Source organism: Mixophyes fleayi, chromosome 6 (assembly GCF_038048845.1).
Source record: "Mixophyes fleayi isolate aMixFle1 chromosome 6, aMixFle1.hap1, whole genome shotgun sequence".
Lineage (NCBI taxonomy): Eukaryota > Metazoa > Chordata > Amphibia > Anura > Limnodynastidae > Mixophyes > Mixophyes fleayi.
Genome location: NC_134407.1, coordinates 10,816,713 through 10,836,120, shown reverse-complemented (window position 1 = coordinate 10,836,120; position 19,408 = coordinate 10,816,713). Strand labels below are relative to the sequence as shown.

At 38.4% G+C, this 19,408-nt stretch overlaps 2 protein-coding genes and 1 gene segment (V, D, J or C); all 3 read right to left on the bottom strand.

Moving 5' to 3' along the window:
- The window catches only part of LOC142160594 (uncharacterized), a 326,893-nt gene that overhangs the window by 116,745 nt on the left and 190,740 nt on the right, over window positions 1-19,408 (bottom strand). The window lies entirely within an intron of this gene.
- LOC142160770 (M1-specific T cell receptor beta chain-like) overlaps window positions 1-19,408 on the bottom strand; it is a 298,946-nt gene that overhangs the window by 180,102 nt on the left and 99,436 nt on the right.
- LOC142160783 (trypsin-like) lies at window positions 6,765-10,978 on the bottom strand. The gene is made up of 5 exons (XM_075215765.1): window positions 10,912-10,978; window positions 10,582-10,732; window positions 7,616-7,869; window positions 7,121-7,257; window positions 6,765-6,914 (listed from the first exon to the last, which is right to left on the bottom strand). The coding sequence occupies exons 1-5, from the start codon at window positions 10,949-10,951 to the stop codon at window positions 6,765-6,767; spliced, it is 732 nt and encodes a 243-aa protein (XP_075071866.1). The 5' UTR covers window positions 10,952-10,978.

Genomic DNA, 19,408 nt, shown 5'->3' with positions numbered 1-19,408 from the left:
AGTGGAAATATTGAGGAATGGTAGCCTGAAATGTATATTGCTGAATATATTCTAAATGCTGGTAATTAATAAAAGAACAAAAATTGAGAAACTTAAAAACCAAATATTATGATTTATTAAAGATGCATAATCTGATAATAAAAGAAAAATTTGGTTACAACAAAATAGTCAAAAAACGATATGCTGATACGTTATGTCAAATAACTCCCTTCCATAGTTGGCATCCAATAAGGTATCTCTAATACGTCCAAAGTGACATCAAGGATATATTAACCAACCTAGACTCATACCATAACACAGTACATGATTTCCTGGGTGACTCAATTATACTCAAAGAGAAGTAATGAGAAAAATAAAAAAATGAAAATAAAAATAGGGGACATATAGCTCATATTGATGTGAAGGAGCTCCTATATCGCTGCTGATGACACAGTCGCGGTGGGCGGAGCTTGAGCCACGCATAAATGCCCGCTAGCATTCCATTGCAGTTTTCGTGTGCCAAACTTATGCGCAGATTAAAATATGAACTGGCTGTAAGCTGTTATGGCTATCAGTGCGGCATAAACACATAGAACAGGTAGACGAGGTCTTTACCTTTAGCAGCCGCCTTTCCCGTAGAGACTGGTTATGCTCACAGGTACTCAGATGCCCCCAGGTCTTATGCTCAGAGTAGTATGTGTTTATGCTTACACAGTAGCGCACAGGTACAGGAGGTTGCACACGGAGTAGCGACAGGCCAGATGTCTGGGCAGGGCACCAGAGGATATGTCAGGTACAGGCAGAAAGATCAAGGTCACAGGCACAGGTTCAGGATCCAGGGACAGGCGTAAGATCAGGGTCACTAGCAGAGGTTCAGAATCCGGGTTCAGACAATAGATCAGGGTCAGACGCACAGATTCAGAGTCCAGGAACAGGCAAAGGTCATACACGGGTAGTCAATCTCAGGTTAAACACCAAACACAGGAACAAATAGCAGGCAGCAGTACTGGAACAGGACGCTATAACCGGCAGTGAGGCCCAGATCTCACTGCCTTAAATAGTACTAAGAGCCAATCAGGACAGAGGAGGACAGGGCTGACAATCAGCCTCAGGAGGCAGCTAATTAATTACTAGCTAGAACTAGCATAGGTAATAACATAACCAGGAAGCATGTATAAAAATACAAGTGAACCAGTTTAAATCATATGAGAGCTCCCCCTGGTGTTGGAGGATGTACCTACACCCTCTAACATCTATGTTCTGGCTATGCTGCAGAATTGGGTTTTCCTTAAACTACTTGTCCTTAGCAAATTGGAAAAGTACACCTTTTCCAACTCTCCGCATAGTCAATGAGCCAAGGTAACATATATGGGTAGATTTTATATTTATTATTGCATGGATAGATTTCTTTGACTGTAGTGACATAGAGTATTTTTTCCCTTTTAAAAACACATGAGCCAGTCATATGCACATATGTGATAAATGTGTTTATATAATGTATGATTGGACTAGAAGTAATTTCGCCCTTTTAAGTTTATGAGCCACCCAATTGCAATCCTGATATCATATCTCTGCAGACATGTAAGATATATATATAGATAGATATATATTAATACTTATATTTAAAATAGAATAAAGAGATAAATATAACGATTCCGCAACAGCTATCTATTTCAGTCCTACGTAACTGCTTCTCATAGCTGGAACTACAGTCTCTACTGCTTTTTGTTTTACTGAGCGTCAGCTGTGTGGTTCTTGTTAACATCCTGTTTTATGGCTCTTCCTGGTTGGTAGAATAAATACTATACACTAGAGATGTGCGCAAACACCTTGTTTTGGTTTTGGTTCTAAAACTTCTGTTTGGTTTGGCTCTGGTTTAATCCAAATATGGTGAAAACTTTTCGTTTTAGTTTTGGATCTGGATTTAATTTAAAATTGTATAATATAGATAAAATTATGCTATTTTCAGCTATTTTTGCTCCTACATTACTATGTATAGCATTAACATTAATTTATGGTCTATTTTCTAAAGATCTTTTCACAACCTTATCCTAAGGCCGCAGAAAGATGGCTGGTTAAAACTACTGACAAAGCAGCGGCACAAATATACAACATTTTAATAAAAGATACAATCCCTATAAAACAGAGTAACACAGCATTGAGCATAAATTATCTTCATGTTGTCGCTGAACATGAAATTCCAACAGATTGACACTGGTAGTAAGAATAAGAGGTCATTAGATGGACAGTTGCATCAGTAAACATTTAGACAAGTAGATAGACAGAGGTGAGCTACACTCAGCAGCAAAATGTTGAAAGACTACACACGCAATACATGTTTAATGCTTGAGAGCGTTCGTTATTGATACTGCAGCAATAAGACCTGAAAAAGAGGTCATTAAACTGACAGCAACATCATTAGACATTTAAATAGACAAAGGTGGACTTTAAACATAATTAAGAAACTTGAAAGACTAAGCACGCAAACAATACATTTTGAACATTTGAAGGCATCGTTAATTGACATTCAAGCTACAAATCAGAAGAAGAGGTCATTATTCTGACAACAGTATCATTAGACATTTAAATAGATAAAGCTCATAATAAAATATATGAAACACTATGCACTCTATATATTGAACGTTAGACAATATGCATCATGGAGAGTGAAGAGGCAGTAAGATGCAGAGTTTATTAGAGAGTGGCATCAATAGATATTTAAACAACTACATAGCCAACTGTAAAATGTTACGTAATTTAATGGCCCAATATAAATAAATGTTGATGATAATAGATGAAGATGATTTTAATTAAAAACTTAAAAGACTACGCACACAGTAATGAGGGAAGGAGGGCTTTAACCATAGCAAATAACTTCATGAATAATACCGCAAAAGCAATCATTCCCTTTCACTGGCGGTCCACTGTACTCCCTTCTGTCACAGAACGGTTCACCAGGTTCAATTATTATCTTTTTATGGACAAGCTCACGCTATAAAGTCAAGATAAATGTCAGGAGTTTTCCTCGACCTTGTATCCTTGGATGGAATTTAAGGACACCCTTACTTACAAAGCATTATTTTCCTTTTAGGATGCTCCCTTTCTTTTAAATCAGTTATTTAGCTTCAATCGACTGCCATCATAATAGGCCTCACCTATAAAATTGATTTCTCATACTTCACACCTGGTACCATGCTCTACCTTCCCCCCCCTGGTTTCCCCTTTTCCATCATGTTATTTCCCTTATCTACCTCTATATCCCCCTTCTACTTGTTTCTGTTTCATATGTGCTTGCTTAACATTGTTGGATACGGAAAGTGACTTTGTACATTCAACTTAACGGTTGTTATCTTGTTGGGTTTTTTTTGTATACAGACACTAAAGATTGCAAATAAAGTACATATAATTAAAAAATTGACAGTCAAGCGACAGTAAGAGGCAGAGTTCATTAGACAGCCAGCAAGGAATCGAGATGGAATTGATGCAGATTTGGTTGACAAAAATATCTGTCTTCACAATGCATTTGAAACTCCAGTTTCAGAGAGACTAAGAGGGCAGAATTTGACACTGGCTAAGAAAACATGTATAGATGGAGATATGGTGACAGCCGATTTACTGCTATGCGATAAAGTTAGAGAACAGTATAGACTGGTTAAGTGTTTTTGGATTTGAATTGGTGAAAGCAAATATAACAGTGGCAGTGTCAGGTTAGCTCACGAATAACTGAGTGAGATCCTGCTGTCACAATGGGTATTGACTAAAACTTCCCTGGAGGCGCGGAGTCTAACAAAATGGAAAGTGTTCAGCAGGGATTCCCGCAAGGGAATATGGGCTTCTGCGTCTTCCACCTTGCAGGTTGCGGCCCTCCAGGAAAGCTCCCAGTGTGATAGTTAGAGAACAAGGGGTAAATGTATGAATCTCCGGATTCTTCATCTCCGGCGTGTTCAGCCTCTTCAGCGCTTAAATTTAAAGCGGCGCTGCATTGTAAAGGGAAACTTAACTTTACAATGCAGCACCGCTTTAAATTTAAGCGCTGAAGAGGCTGAACACGCCGGAGATGAAGAATCCGGAGATTTATACATTTACCCCCAAGTTTCATAACAGAAGAATGATCCAATTCGGACATCCAATGGTGGTAACGAATATTACCATTAATTGTAAAATATTAATACAAGAGTTCAATGAAGACTTGAATAATTTGCCGCCGATGATCATGAAGGCATGCAAGAGTAGTAATTGTCAGCAGCATTCAATAATACAGGCTGCACATGTAATGATCAAAGTCTCTACTAGTAATAGAATTGAGGCACAGGAATAAGCAAAGTCCAGACATATGTAGCCACAATGAAACACACCAGAAGACAATAGTCAGTAGTGCAGGCAAAGTAGATACAGGAGTAGATCATAGCGTTCACCATCGGCAGTGGAACAGGTATACAGAGATCGAGGAAATCCAACATACAGCAGCGATGAAACAGCAGCAATGAATAGTAGCTTACCACGGATTGTGGAACAGGTTAGCAGAAGTTAACAATGCTGGCCGAGTGGATAACATGTGTAGATCATAGCGTTTACCACGGACAGAGATCGAGGAAGTCCAACATACAGCAGCGATGAACACACAGCAGCGATGAAGTAGCAGCTTACCATGGATTGCGGAGCACGCAACAGTAGTCAGCAATGCAGGCCGAATAGGTAGCAGGTGTGGATCATAGCGTTTACCACGAGCAGTGGAGAAGGTATGCAGAGATCAATAAAGTCCAGATATGCAACAGCAATAAGGCACAGCTTCCACAGGTATGCATCACAACAGAGACATCAGAATACAACAGGTATGTCTTGGAGAACCAACAATGCAAGGATGAAAGGAGGGGCCTTATAAAGGGAGACTGACCAATAGCAGAACTGATCAGCACACAGGTGTAGTAATCCCAGATGCAGACCATGACCAGTAGTCTGCACTAAGAACACAATTAAAGTGGCAGTCAGTGTTTAGAGGCTCAGGCAACGGCACCCGGGGAACGGAATGCGACAGGCAGAATTGCAAGACGAGAGAGAGAGAGGTCAGTGGCATAAGGATCTTTCCTGATAAGGGCAGTAAGGTTATAATCTCTCATTATGTGTGTGTAGATACTCAGTTGTGTCGGTGATATAATCCTAAACTGCTTTCTAATTGTATCTTAGAGAAGGGAAGTTTTTTTCTGGCACTATTAGGGAAAAGCTGAGGCAGGGCTTGTGGGATGTGTAACTTGAGCTGATTTCTTGTTCACAAGGAGCTGTTTGCGTCTGTGAAGATTTGTGTCAAGTTGAAAGAAAAACATTACATATGACTTTTTATTTCCACATATGTGTAGTTAAATGGAAAGTCGGTAAAATTACATTTTCTAGGGACTGAATTACTTTCTGTTTAACCTCTTAGTACAGCTGAGGATTTGCTGTTTGGGATATAAAGGAGTTGAGATGCAATTTGGTAGTGCGAACACACAACCTCAACTAATTGGCTAAAACCTGATGCATTATGGTGGAAATTGAACGCACATCTAATGCTAGCATAGCTGTCATGGCTTTAGTCATCTGCAATAGGGGAAACAGTTGGGATTGGAGAATTGGATGCTTTACTACATACTAAGAATGAGGAGTTTGATGATGAAGGTGTTGATGTTGGTGTTGAAAATAAACAGGATGTCACGGAGTGCCCCTTAGAAAACTTGCTTTCACTGGTAGACGAACATTCGGAATTTTAAAGGAAAAAAAAAAAAAGAAAATAATGTACCTTTGGGGGGTGCTGCTCACAGTCATACAGCACCCTATTTTTCTCCACTATATACTTCAGCTGTCACACTCACTGATGCTACTCCAGACAATATTGGTTTTTGCTTCAAACACTATGTATTTTAAAAAGCTAGAAACCTAATTAGAATTGTGTTTGGTGTGTGCTGCTTATGGTCATAAAGCAACAGCACCCGGTTTTAGTCACTAAATTCTACTTTAGATGCCTGTACCAGAATATATGTAATAATATACTATAATATTATTAAGGACAATCTGTAGCCACTATTCAGTCTAAGCTCTTTCACATCCAATTACTGATCAGCAGCACACAATTCTAACAGACTGATCTCTAAATCAATAAAATGCAATAAAATAACAGCTTGATTGCTACCTAAATTGTCTATTTCTCTACATGTGTCTGTTCCAAAATGGGAGATGAGAAGAGCAAAGAGATCAATAATACACAATGTGACTCTGCTCAATAAAACAGAGAAGAGCTGCTCATATCCACTATTTTCTTTCAATTTGTCTACTCCTGGCAGCTTGGCATAAAAACTGGGGTGTGCATGGGGGAGGGGAGGGACGCACATACATGCAAGACATCTGACCACAGCCTGGATGGACAAAAATGCATAGCGAACAAAAGGATGTAAATATGGAGAAAAGAGTGGACATGCAACACTATTTCCTCCATATTTCATTTAGTACAGAAACCATAATATACATTTACAGTTTATATTGTATTTAAGGCGTGTGTACTACTTATTAGACTCTCAACCTATGTCCATTTTGCAATGACAGGTGTCTGTTTCATATAGCTGACAAGTAACCATTACTATATAAGCTTCAATACTCACTCCATATGCAAATATATAACAAAAAACTATCGAAAACAAATATTTCCATCAAAAAATAACTTTATTCAGTACATACAGCACAAAGTTTCAAGTGAAAGATTTGATGATAAAGAGAAGATGAAAAGATTTGAATATATATATATATTATGTAGGAGTTTAGTTGGTGGCAAGAGTGCTGGAAATCCAGGAGTTGTAGTTGCAGACCTTGGTGTAGACACCGGGATAGTTCCTCAGAGCGCAGCCATATCCCCAGGAGACAATACCCTGAAGCTGTCCATTGCAGATCACGGGTCCACCAGAGTCACCCTGAGCAGAGGACAGATATTGTTACAAATTCAAATAAATCATGATCAACTCTGCAAAACCACTAAGTTACCTCACAAGGACATCTTATAGTTTGTTTAAAACACATTTCCCAAGTTTACAAAATTGTTGAAATTTATTAAACAACTTAAACAAATGATAGTGATTTCATTGTCTCAGTACTATAGAGATAACGAAGTAACAATTACCTGGCAGGAATCCTTGCCACCTTCCAAGTATCCAACACAGATCATGTTAGCAGTGATCTCTCCTGGGTAGGCATTGCTACACTGAGCGGCGGTCAGGACGGGGGCATTCACACACTGCAGGAGAGATGGCATGTTGGCTGCGGGAAAAGGAATCAGACTTGTTTTATATTTTCCTATATCATGCTTTATATCACTATTAAATGTCCTTTTTCATCCCACACTTAGCAGCCACTTCTACTTTTGTGACTTCTATTATGTGACAGATTATAATATACTTGCCTTTATATTTCTACTAATAAGATTATATTTTTTCAAAGGCACACTATCTAAGATTTAATATTTGCTGATTGTGTTGATCTAAATTATATATTTATTTATTAGAAATTACATGTTTAAGAACTTTTTAACATTGTAAAGGACACATCACACACAGTAGTTACTCTCAGCCAAGGTCCCTATCAAGTAATGGACTTTGGTGATTGCTCTGTAACTTACTGCCACTGCTGAGTGTGTTTCCCCAGCCAGCGATCAGACAGCTGGTGCCAGAGGCTGCGCAGCCGGAGGGCAGGGACACAGGCTGGACGTAGGAATTGAGGGAGGCGGCGGAGGCCAACTTGATCAACCAGATGTCATTGTCCAGGGTTCTGGAGTTGTAGCTGGCATGTCTGATGACTTTGGCAGAGCTGATGAACTGCTCGCTGCCCTCAGTTGCAAAGATGTTGTGTTCTCCCAGTCTGACCTGAACACTCCTGGATGAACGGAAACACAGGACAATCAGCTAGTGAAGCATACATTTATATATAGAGATATCTGAGGCATTCTGGGGGCAACAGTGGACATGGAATTTGTATTGTGAGGAAGTAGAACTTTGTTATACAATTAGACCTAGATCAAATCTGTAGTGTGAAAATAGACCGTAGCTCAGTGGGAGCCAGAACAATGGACTCTACTCCCCATGGCATTGTAATGAGTCACAAAGTGAAACTTCATTACCAGTAAAATAACAAGGTTAAAATATAATTATCGAGAATCCCCTTTATCTACAAATCTATCGCAAAGCAATAGCTTTACTGCTGGAATGTTTAATAAAATATAACAATATAACATGTTACCAGAATAAAAATAATAAATAGCATTGTGCTGTTAAAAAATATATACATTTGAAAAAAAATCAGCAGCTTAGTAATGGTAGTTACACCTAGAGATGGGCGGGCTCGGTTCCCCGAGAACCGAACCCGCCCGAACGTCACCTATCCGAGTACCGAGCAGGCTCGGTACTCTCCCGCCCATTCGGATCTGAAACCGAGGCAAAACATCATCGTGACGTAGTTGGATCTCAGTGCTCGATATTTGAAATGCATAAATACCTGCCTGCACAGCAATCCATCGCCATTTGACAGAGGGAGAGAGCAGGGTTAGGTCACAGGCAGCATTAGAGCAGGGACAGAGCAATTATTGTATACCTTATTCTTTCAATTATTATTGAAATTTGTATAGCAATTGTTATAGCAGGAAGAGAGGAGGATAGAGGAGGCATTTTTCGGAATATTTTGCACTACAAGTGCTTTCGAGTGTCCCATATTCCCTGGTGTGAAACAATAATTTTTCTGGCAGCAAAAAGTCTTATCTAGCAGCACTATATATTTAATATTTTGCACTACAAGTACTTTGGGCTCATTAAAATGTATTCAAAGCAGTCCACATATGAGCAGGATCAGCAAGCAGGTGCTGGCACCAGTCCTGATGGTAGTGTTTCCAGTACGTCATCTGGTAAAGCCTATGAAAAAGTACATAGTCTTTTTAAATCAGGGAAAAAAATACTCCCAAAATTTTTTTTTACCGTGTTGAAGCGAAAAGAACTGTAACTGAGTAAAAGTTAACTGATAAAAAAAAAATTGCCAACATGCCATTCTACACACGCAGTGGCAAAGAAAGAATGAGGCCTTCGCCTTTCTCTATTACTGCCAGATTAAAAAATGTTACTGAGCCTTCTTCTTGTATGGTCACTCGTGACGAAGCAAGACCAAGTAATTTGAATTCCAAAAGTGGTGCACAACTCTTACTTGTGAAAGCCGAGCTGCAAGAAAACAGTAAGGCAGTAGAGGAAAATATATGCTTAGAATCAGAAATGACACCAATCCCTGTGGAGAGTCCATCCACAAGTGGTATGTGTAACCGTGAGCATTCTGATAGTGTACCCATAAAGAAGGGCCCTTTCAGCATTTCTGCTGATGTGTGCCTGAGCAGCCCGAGTGTAGCCGGTGATACACCAAGTGAGGATGATACTTTGGAATTAGAAGAGGATGAGGGGGAGATTTGGGTATCCGACAAGGGCGCTGATGAGGATGCGGTCAATTGTGTAAGTCCTGCACCAGAGGCAGCAGTGTGGCACCAGTGGCAGCAGTTCTGGCATGTGAGCTTCTTTGCACTTTCCAAACACAAGCAGGGATGATGGATGAATTGATAGTGTGTGATGATGATGTACACACTGATGAGGGTGAGGATGAAGCTGCTGTTTTGTCAATTTCACGATAAGGGTATGGTGTCATACACAGACACACGCCAAACTGCCTTTGTCCATTTCTATTTATATTCTACAGTCTAGAACGGCTGAATTGTTTTCTATTTTACTACTAGTGGAAAGGGGGTCTGATGCAGACAGAAACCAAACTGCCTTTGTTCATTTCTTTTTATATTATTCAGTCTATACAGGCTGCTTTTTTTCTATTTAGTTACAAGTGCAGGGGGAGGGTGGGGCTCATAAACAGCCACCAAGTTACCTTTGTCCATTTTGTTTTATATTGTACAGTCTCTATGCAGGCTGCTTCTTTTCTATTTAACTACAAGTGGAGGGGGGGGACTGATAGACAGTCACTAAACTACCTTTGTCCATTTCTTTTTATATTGTACAGTCTATGCAGGCTGCTTCTTTTCTATTTAACTACAAATGGAGGGGGGGGGGCTGTACAGACAGAAACCAAACTGCCTTTGTCCATTTCTTTTTATATTTAGCTATAAGTGTAGGGTGTAATATACACCCAAAGACTGGCTGCTAAGATGGAGAGAAAGAAAATGAGGTTTGTGTGCAGAATTAAGAACGGCCTACCAGGGATTAAACTGTTTTTTTTTCCAAATTTATTAGCTTTAGAATTTACCTTACTTATCCAAGAAACAGGTGGCACTAAATTAGGTTAATTTTCGGCCAAAAAAAATAGATTTTTAAACAAAATTGCAAAACAAAACCAAACAAAACCAAAACACGCAAGGGCGGAAAACCAAAACCTGAAGGTGATCCATATCCAAAACCAAAACACGGTGGTCAGTGACCATCTCTAGTTAAAATAAATAAGCAGCTTAGTGATGTTGGTTACAACCGACTAGTCAGTTATGTGACCAGCCGACAAAGGAAGCCACCCATAAATAAAGAATACTATTATACATCTCCTAATTCTTCTACTTACGTCTTGTAGCAGTGAGCAGCAGAGACCACCCACAGGTTGTTAATCAGGGACCCTCCACAGAAATGATATCCTGAGTTCAGGGAAACTATGGAAGGAACAGAATTCTGGGCGCATGTGTAACCTCCAACAATCTTATCATCATCAAGAGCAGCTGTAAAAGAAGACAGAATGACAGGTACCATTGTACCATTAACAATATAACACATTTAAACTTCAACCAGTACAAGCAAAATAATATAAAAGAACCCATGAATGATTAGATTTGTATACTGTAATATAAATAAAGCTCATGAGTATACACAGACATCACTTGTAAATCCACATACTCACCAGCAGCTCCGAGGAGCATACAGATCAGAAGGAACTTCATGGTGCAGATGGATCCAATGAGTGGTTTGCTGGAAATAATCTTGGTTTTTATACCCTTTACCAGACACTGACTACCTGTACATTGCACAACTATGTCATTATATGGAAATATTTTTGTTAATGTGTATAGAAAAGGTTTAGCTATTAATAACACCTTTCTTTATCAGTGACCTTGCCAGCAAATTCCTGAAAAAAATTAAACAGATTTCTATATGTATCCCCTATTATATATTTCTTGTGGATACAATTATTATTTTTTTGTTAATTTGTCAGGAGCCACATTGCTCCACAGCAACAGACAGTGGGGAATACAGGACATACATAAAACAGGGACATACAAGGTAGACTAAATAAATGAAGATATGAAAATATAGTAGAGCTTACGTTCTAATTCAATGGTGACGCACCTGAAACAAGAAGATCATTTGTGGTTTAGAGTGGAGATTGGGACAGTTGTGAGGTTACATTAGTGTGGGTAGTACAGCTGGGAGTAGGGTAAGATCTAATGAAGAGATGGGTTAGTAAATATCTTATCTAATAGTATTGATTTTGTCTGGGAGGTAGGAAGAGAAATTGCATGCAACTTATGTCCGAACGCAAATTACAGCCTACGACTTGAGGGGCAGAATGGGTTAGAGAAGAGTCAGACTTATGTAGGCAATGTACAGTGAGGGCATGTCGAGAGCATTCCGATGCGACTGATTAAAGTCTTTAATTTTTCCTAAGTACATTTGGTTTCAGCCACATGATTTGCAACAGCTACAATGCAGTGTAAGTGCTGATTGATAGTGTTCACTGACATGATATAGTCTTTGTTTCATAAACTGCACTTATGAATGCCTCTAGATTGCACAGAATATGTGTGTGCAGGTAACGTAGAGTAAAAAACTGACTTATATGTCCAGAATGCATTGAAAGCATTTTGATTCATGTATTGAATGTTAAAAAAAAAAAATTAAACATACCATATTTTTATTAATGTTTATAGAGTTATTAGTTGATCATTTATTTTATAATATAATTTTTTTTTTAAGTGTTCTGATGTGACATTATATTTCTCATGCTCCTGTTTGTAGATTATTGTTGTAATTATGGTTATTATAACCATTAAGAGTAATGGTAAGCTTTGTGGTTAGGCAAGCACGGTGGCTTTAGTGGTTAGCACTTCTGCCTCACAGCACTGTGGTCATGAGTTCAATTCCCGACCATGGCCTTATCTGTGTGGAGTTTGTATGTTCTCCCTGTGTATGCATGGGTGCTCCGGTTTCCTCCCACACTCCAAAAACATACTGTTAGGTTAATTGGCTGCTATCATATTGACCCTAGTCTGTATGTATGTTAGGGAATTTAGACTGTAAGCTCCAATGGGGCAGCGAATGATGTGAATGTGTTCTCTGTACAGCGCTGCGGAATTAGTGGCACTATATAAATAGCTGCTAATGATAGTGAAGGTACGTAGTGTTGTGCTTAAAATAATTATTTTTTGCCTAGGCGCTATTCAAATAAACAACAAAACTAATCCTAGACAAATATCAAGAAATTTGTGCAGGGGGGGAATACATCATTAAGTTTTCATTTTGGTTGGAAGAGTAAAAGTCCTAGGAGTTCAGAGATCTGGGGGTAAATGTATAAAGCTGAGAGTTTTCCGGCTAGTTTGAAAATTGGAGATGTTGCCTATAGCAACCAATCAGATTCTAGCTGTCATTTTGTAGAATGTACTAACTAAATGATAGCTAGAATCTGACTGGTTTTTCACTCCCGCCGGAAAACTCTCAGCTTGATACATTTACCCCCTGGAGTGGCTCTGCTGTGGGGTGTGAAGTGTATCCATTTAGTGGATCATATTGAGACATTAAACAACTCCTGCTATTACTGAGGAGCACATTCCTACAACAAGGATACCATCCAATTGTTATAGATGAACAGATCCACAATGCCACAAGGATCCCAAGGTGTAGCTTCCTGGATTACAAGCAGAAGGAAGGTAACAGCAGGGTGCCACTAGTGGACATTTTGGGGAAAATTGCTGTTGACTTTCAACCCATATTTCAGAAAGACAAAAGACTGAAGGAAATATTCCCAGATTTACCTCTCCTTTCATACAAACAGCCTTCAAATTTAGGAAATCTCCTCGTTAGAAGTCCCCTCTCATCACCATCAGAGACTGGCACCTTCCCTTGCAAAAACAAAAAATGCAAAACGTGCACCCATGTCCTACTAACAAACACAGTCCACATACCCAACAGACAACGGGACTATAAAATTACACATTCTCATGTACATCCTCCAATGTGGTGTACATGATACAGTGTACAGGGTGCCCTGAGGGAATATACATTGGAGAGACCAAGCAGAAACTGCAATCCAGGATGAATCTACACAGACACACAATAAGGAAGTCTCTGGACACCTCCGTGGGTAAACACTTCTCTGGACCAGGACATATGATGACAGATTTAAAAGTCTTAATACTAAAATGTCTTTTTAAAAATGACAGGGAGAGAAAAATATGGGAATTCAAACTGATAAGGACATTCCAGTCATTAGCTCAAGGTCTCAATATAACACCTAAATTTATGACCCACTACATGGACACACTTCACACCCCACAGCAGAGCAACTCCAGATCTCTGAACTCCTAGAACTTTTACTCTTCCATCCATAACTAAAACCTTTGTTTTATTACTTTAGCTTATCTTAATGATGTATCCCCCCCCCTGTGCAAATTTCTTGATGTAGCAACTCTTAAATGTTGAGCCTTTTCCTTAGTCATTAAGATTAAAATCTCCGTCATGAAGGGACCTCTGTGCTCTGAAAGCTAGCAAATATAATCTTTTAGGGGTTAGCCAATAAAGGTATTACTCCTATAATGTTTTTGTCTTTTTGACACAAAAGTATTTAATATCACATCTAAGTTTAATTAAAACATTCATTGTCCATCACATTTGATATGCTGTGGTAACCAACAATTGCCCTTGCAATATCGATATGGGGACAAACATGGAGGCTAGAAAATACAGTGTAAAAGCATTTTTTTTTACACCAGTGAGTAAGGTGCTAAGGGCAGTGGCTGCATGTATTGCATAAGCTTCTATCACTCTCATGTCTTACAAATTTAAATTAAATAACAAACACACCGTGTTCTTCTGAATGTAATAGGAGAGGCATAGCTGTACATTCAGATTCAAGTCCTGGTTATAATCCTGACTCATACTGACACTTTCTTCTTGTGTGTTCTAAAAACTCCATTCCTTCATCCTGATCTCCACCACTCTGCCTTGCTGGCAGGCATACTTTCCTTTCTTATATTCATCCAGACTAGAGTTGATATGGAATGCACTCTGAGACCATTAATTCACATACACTTAAAATAACTTTTATTAATGGCTAAAATAACATTTTCACATTAAAACATTCACCAGGCCTGTAAATATTAAAATATTAAGATAAAAAACATAGAAAAGAGATAAAGATAAAACTTTTTTGCTAATAAAATATTATTAATCAGATCCTTTGGTGGGGCCGACAAAGAGTCCCTGGGAAGTTACACAGTGAATAGTGTCATCCTGTGTTGTTTAGCAGAGAACGGGGCTAAGTTATGTGATTTGCGTGTCCACGACCTCAGGATTCACCAGCAAAAACATACTTGCCAACTCTCCCGGAAAGTCCCGAGATGGCATTTCTCCCGCATCCCGGATTTCACCGAGAATTGCGTCATTTGACGCGATTCTCGGTGAATCACGCCATTTTGGAGGGCGGGAGGGGGCGGGACGAGGCCAATCGCGTCATTTCGGCCCCGCCCCCCGCATCGCAAATTACGTTTTCGCGGGGGGCGGGGCCAAAATGCCGCGATTGGCCTCGTCCCGCCCCCTCCCGCCCTCCAGTCTCGCCCCCTCTCCTGGAAACGTTTCCGGGAGTTGGCAACTATGAGCAAAAAGCGTCGGGGAAATTGAGGTCTGGATGCATTCAACTGTTGAACTGTATTATACGTGTCCACCAATGCACTGATGTCCAAGTTTACGGATCATATTGAATGCTTGTATCAATAAAGATGATACACCAATCAGTCTTGTATCTTTATTAGCATTATCCTGCCATGAATACACTTTATTTCCTCATCTGTACACATAGTTATACTTTTCACAAATTGGAGCCAGGAGACAAAACATTCTCAGTGGTCACTCTTAATCTTGAAATAAGGGACATATATTCATTTTTAGATGGCAATATTATATCAGGAGATCAATATCTATCCATAGTATGAAGATACTAATTACACCCATTAAAGAGAGAAATTGAAACTTTTATGTGTTAAAGGCTACTGATCTTATACAGTATCTCAGTAATTAACAATTATTGCCCTCTTAATGGTTCACAGTTGACCAGGAAAGATTTGTCAACCAGGGGTTTATAGCAATTATTTTCTTCTCAACAAGAGATTTATATGAATTATTTTATTACTCAATAAAAATAATATGTCACCATAAATAAACATTATGATCACTATTCATCGCTATAGTCCGTTATTTCAAATTGTTACAGGAAAAAGTGTTGTCTCCCCATTTAGTATAATTGCCCCATGTATAGGCAAGAGCTGGTTATGCTGCAGAACGGGTCTTTCCTTAAATTACTTGTCCTTAGCAAGTTGGAAGAGCGCCCCCTCTAATTAAATATAAGGTAGCAGTAAATAGCTGTACATAGTATTTGACGTTATTCCTGACCTAGTACGGACCAACACCCCTCCCTCTTTTTTGTTATGTAATACTTTCCCTTCTTATCAGATATTTGTTTAGAAAGGAGGAAGGTGGGAAGGAGCAGATGGTATCACCTAGGACCATATATGGCTGCCAGATGTGGTTAAATTATTGCTTCCTAAAGAAAGGTCCCAAAGAGAAAATGTTAAAAGTATAAAGTATATTTATATAAAATTTTCTTCCCAAACCAAACAAATTTAGAAAAAAAAGGCTATTGCCGTATTAATGGGGATACAGGAGAATTCCGTGCAGTGAATCATGTCACATCTGGAGCCAACTGGTATAAGAACCTCTTTTTGGGTAAAATCCATGTTTGATGCTTCGATACAACTAAACTTGCACTACCTGTCATTCTCTTTCTAATTACTTCCTACTTAACAGTTTCTCATAGCTGGAACTACAGTGTCTACTGCCTTCTGTTTTACTGAGTGTTAGCTGTGTGGTTCTTGTTTACATCCTGTTCTATGCCTCTTCCTGGTTGGTAGAATGATATATGCTGGAGATGTGCGCAGACCCCAGTGTTCTGGTTTTGGTTCTAAAACTACTGCGTGTTTTGGTTTGGTTCTGGTTTTATCCAAAAATGTTGAAAGGTTTTGGTTTTCAACCTGGATTCAATTTAAAATTGTGGAAAATAGGTAAAATTATGTGATTTTGAGCTATTTTTGCTACTACATTACTATTTATAGCATTAACATTTATTTACAGTTTGTTTTTTTATGATGTCTTCAAACTGTCCAAATTTTCACCAATTTTACCCAAAGGCCGCAGAAAGCTATCTGGCTGGCTAAAATTACTGACAGACTAGCGGCACAAATATACATGACATTTTAATAAAAGATACAATCCCTATAAAACAGAGTAGCACAGCATTGTGCGTAAATTATCTTCATGCGGTCGCTAAACATGACATTCCTGAGTTGTTCCAACAGATTGGATTGACACTAGTTGTAAGAATAAGAGGTCATTAGACAGACAGTTGCATCAGTAAACATTTAGACAAGTAGATAGATGAAGGTGGGCTGCACCAAGACGAAAAATGTTCAAAGACTACAAACGTAATACATGCTTAATGTTAGCGAGCATTCACTATTGACAGTGCAGCTACAAGACCTGAATAAGCGGTAATTAAACTGACAGCAGCATCATTAGACATTTAAATAGACAAAGGTGGGCTTTACCAATTATAAAAAACATGAAACACCAAGCACACTATATAGTGAACGTTAAACAGCATGCATCATGGAGAGTGAAGAGGCAGTAGGATGTAGCATTCATTAGTAAGACAGCGAGATCAGTAGATATTTAAACAAGTACATAGCCAATTGTAAAGTGCTAAGTAATTTGATGGCCCTCTATAAATAAATGTTGATGATAATAGACGAAGGAGAGCTTTACCCATAATTAAAAACTTAAAAGACTACAGACACAGTAATATTTTAATGGGAAAGGGCATCCATAATTGACAGTCAATTGATGGAGGTCTTTATCCATAATAAGAGAGTTGATCAATAATGCTGCATAGCCAATCATTTACCTTCCCTGGCGATCCACTTTACTCCATTCTATCACAGAATCGTTCACCAGGACCAATTATTATCTTCTATGGATGAGCTCACTGTATCAAGCCAGAATACATTTCAAGAGTTTTCCTCTACGTTGTATCCTTGGATGGAATTTAAGGACACACCTACTTACAAAGCATATTTTCCCTTTTAGGATGCTCCCTTACTTTTAAAGCAATTACTTAGCTTCACTCGACTGCCATCATAATAGGCCTCACCTATTAAATTGATTACTCGTACCTCACACCTGGTACCATGTGTATAAGATTTTCTCTTTCCGTCTCTTTAAATAATAAATGAGAGGAGAAGGTTTCCAAAATATAATATTTCTATAGTTTATTATTAAAATGATAATATACATAGATACAGCGGCACAGTGGGCTAGTGGTTAGCAAACACACTTTCCCAGCTTACATCACTGCTGGCAATCTAAGTCTCTATAATTAAAATGACATGTTCATCCTTTGGCCATATCCAGTTATTGTGCAATAATGGAAATTTACTAATAACATGTCTCTTGTTATGTAATATGTGTTTTTTTCCGTTCTCTTAAAAGTACAGAAACAAAATTCAAGTTCATTGGTTCATTCTATTGAACTAATTGGTAATATAGGGTTTTGTTAATAATTACTTCAACACATGCTATAATCCACCCCCTTCTGCCCCCGCTTGCTTTGCCCCTTTCCATCATGTTCTTAGCTTCATGTACCTTTCTCTCCTCCTTCTTATGTAAGACCAGGTATTTTGCCCCTGATTACGTCTTTCTGTTTCATATGATATGTGCTTGCTTAACATTGTTGGTTGCTGAAAATGACTTTGTACATGCAACGTAAAGCTTGTTACCTTGTTGGTTTTTTTTGCATGCTGACACTAAAAATTTAAAATAACTAATATATAATAAAAAAAGCTGTAAGACTATTACATTTTGAACTTTAGAGGGCATCCATCATTGACAGTCAAGCTACAGCAAGAAGCACAGTTCAATAGACAGACAGCAAGGCATCGAGATGGAATTGATGAAGATTTGGTTGCCAAAAACATCTTTCTTCACAATGCATTTGAAACTCCAGATTAAGAGAGAATAAGAGGACAGAATTTGACACTGGCGAAGAATACATGTATAGATGGAGATATGATGACTGATGATTTACTCTATGTGATGGAGATAGAGAACAGTATAGGCTGGTTAAGTATTTTTGGAATTGAACTGGAGAAAGCAAATACGACAATGGCATAATTGCAAGATGAGAGAGATAGAGATCCCAGTGGCATGAGGATCTTTCCTGATATAGATTCCTATATATATATATATATATATATATATATATATATATATCTGTATATATATATATATATATATATATATATATATATACAAGTTAACCTGTGCATGATACTCATGCATTCTAGTCAAATCAAGCTACTTAAGGTGTTAAAAAGGTTCTTGTCATGCATTTGGGCCATAGCCTAGGCCTCAACCACCAACCACTCCCCACTGTCACCCCCGGAAACCACCAACCACTCCAAACTGTCACTTCTCCTTCAAGAAATATATATATATATTTTTTAAATCTTTATAAACACTTTTAACAATTAACAAATTAAATTAACAAATTAAAAACACCTTAGTATACCAAATTTCAGCCCTTTCTGAATTTTTTTTTCCACACACACTAAGAATTTAGTAGGTCAGTGTATAACTCTGCCCAGCAGGTGGCGCTGCAGCTTGGTTTTATTTTTTCCACACACAGACAGACTAACACACGCCACTAGACATTTATATTATAGATAGTTTTAGAAAAAGAATTAACAATAATTCCACATGAAAATTGGATTTTACTAATATTTATTTACGGTTATACAAGTCACAAGATAAGAAACAAAATGGTAAGTTTTCTAATTATATACGCTTCCTTATCTGACCACATAACAAAACACAAGACTGTTTGACAAAACACTTAATAATTAATATGCATATTGTAACCTTGTAAGAAAATAAAAAGTATAGCTACCTGTTAGTTGATATTGATTAGCTGTGTGTGTGTGTTAGGGAATTTAGACTCTAAGCCCCAATGGGGCAGGGACTGATGTGAGTGAGTGCTCTGTACAGCGCTGCGGAATCAGTGGCGCTATATAAATAAA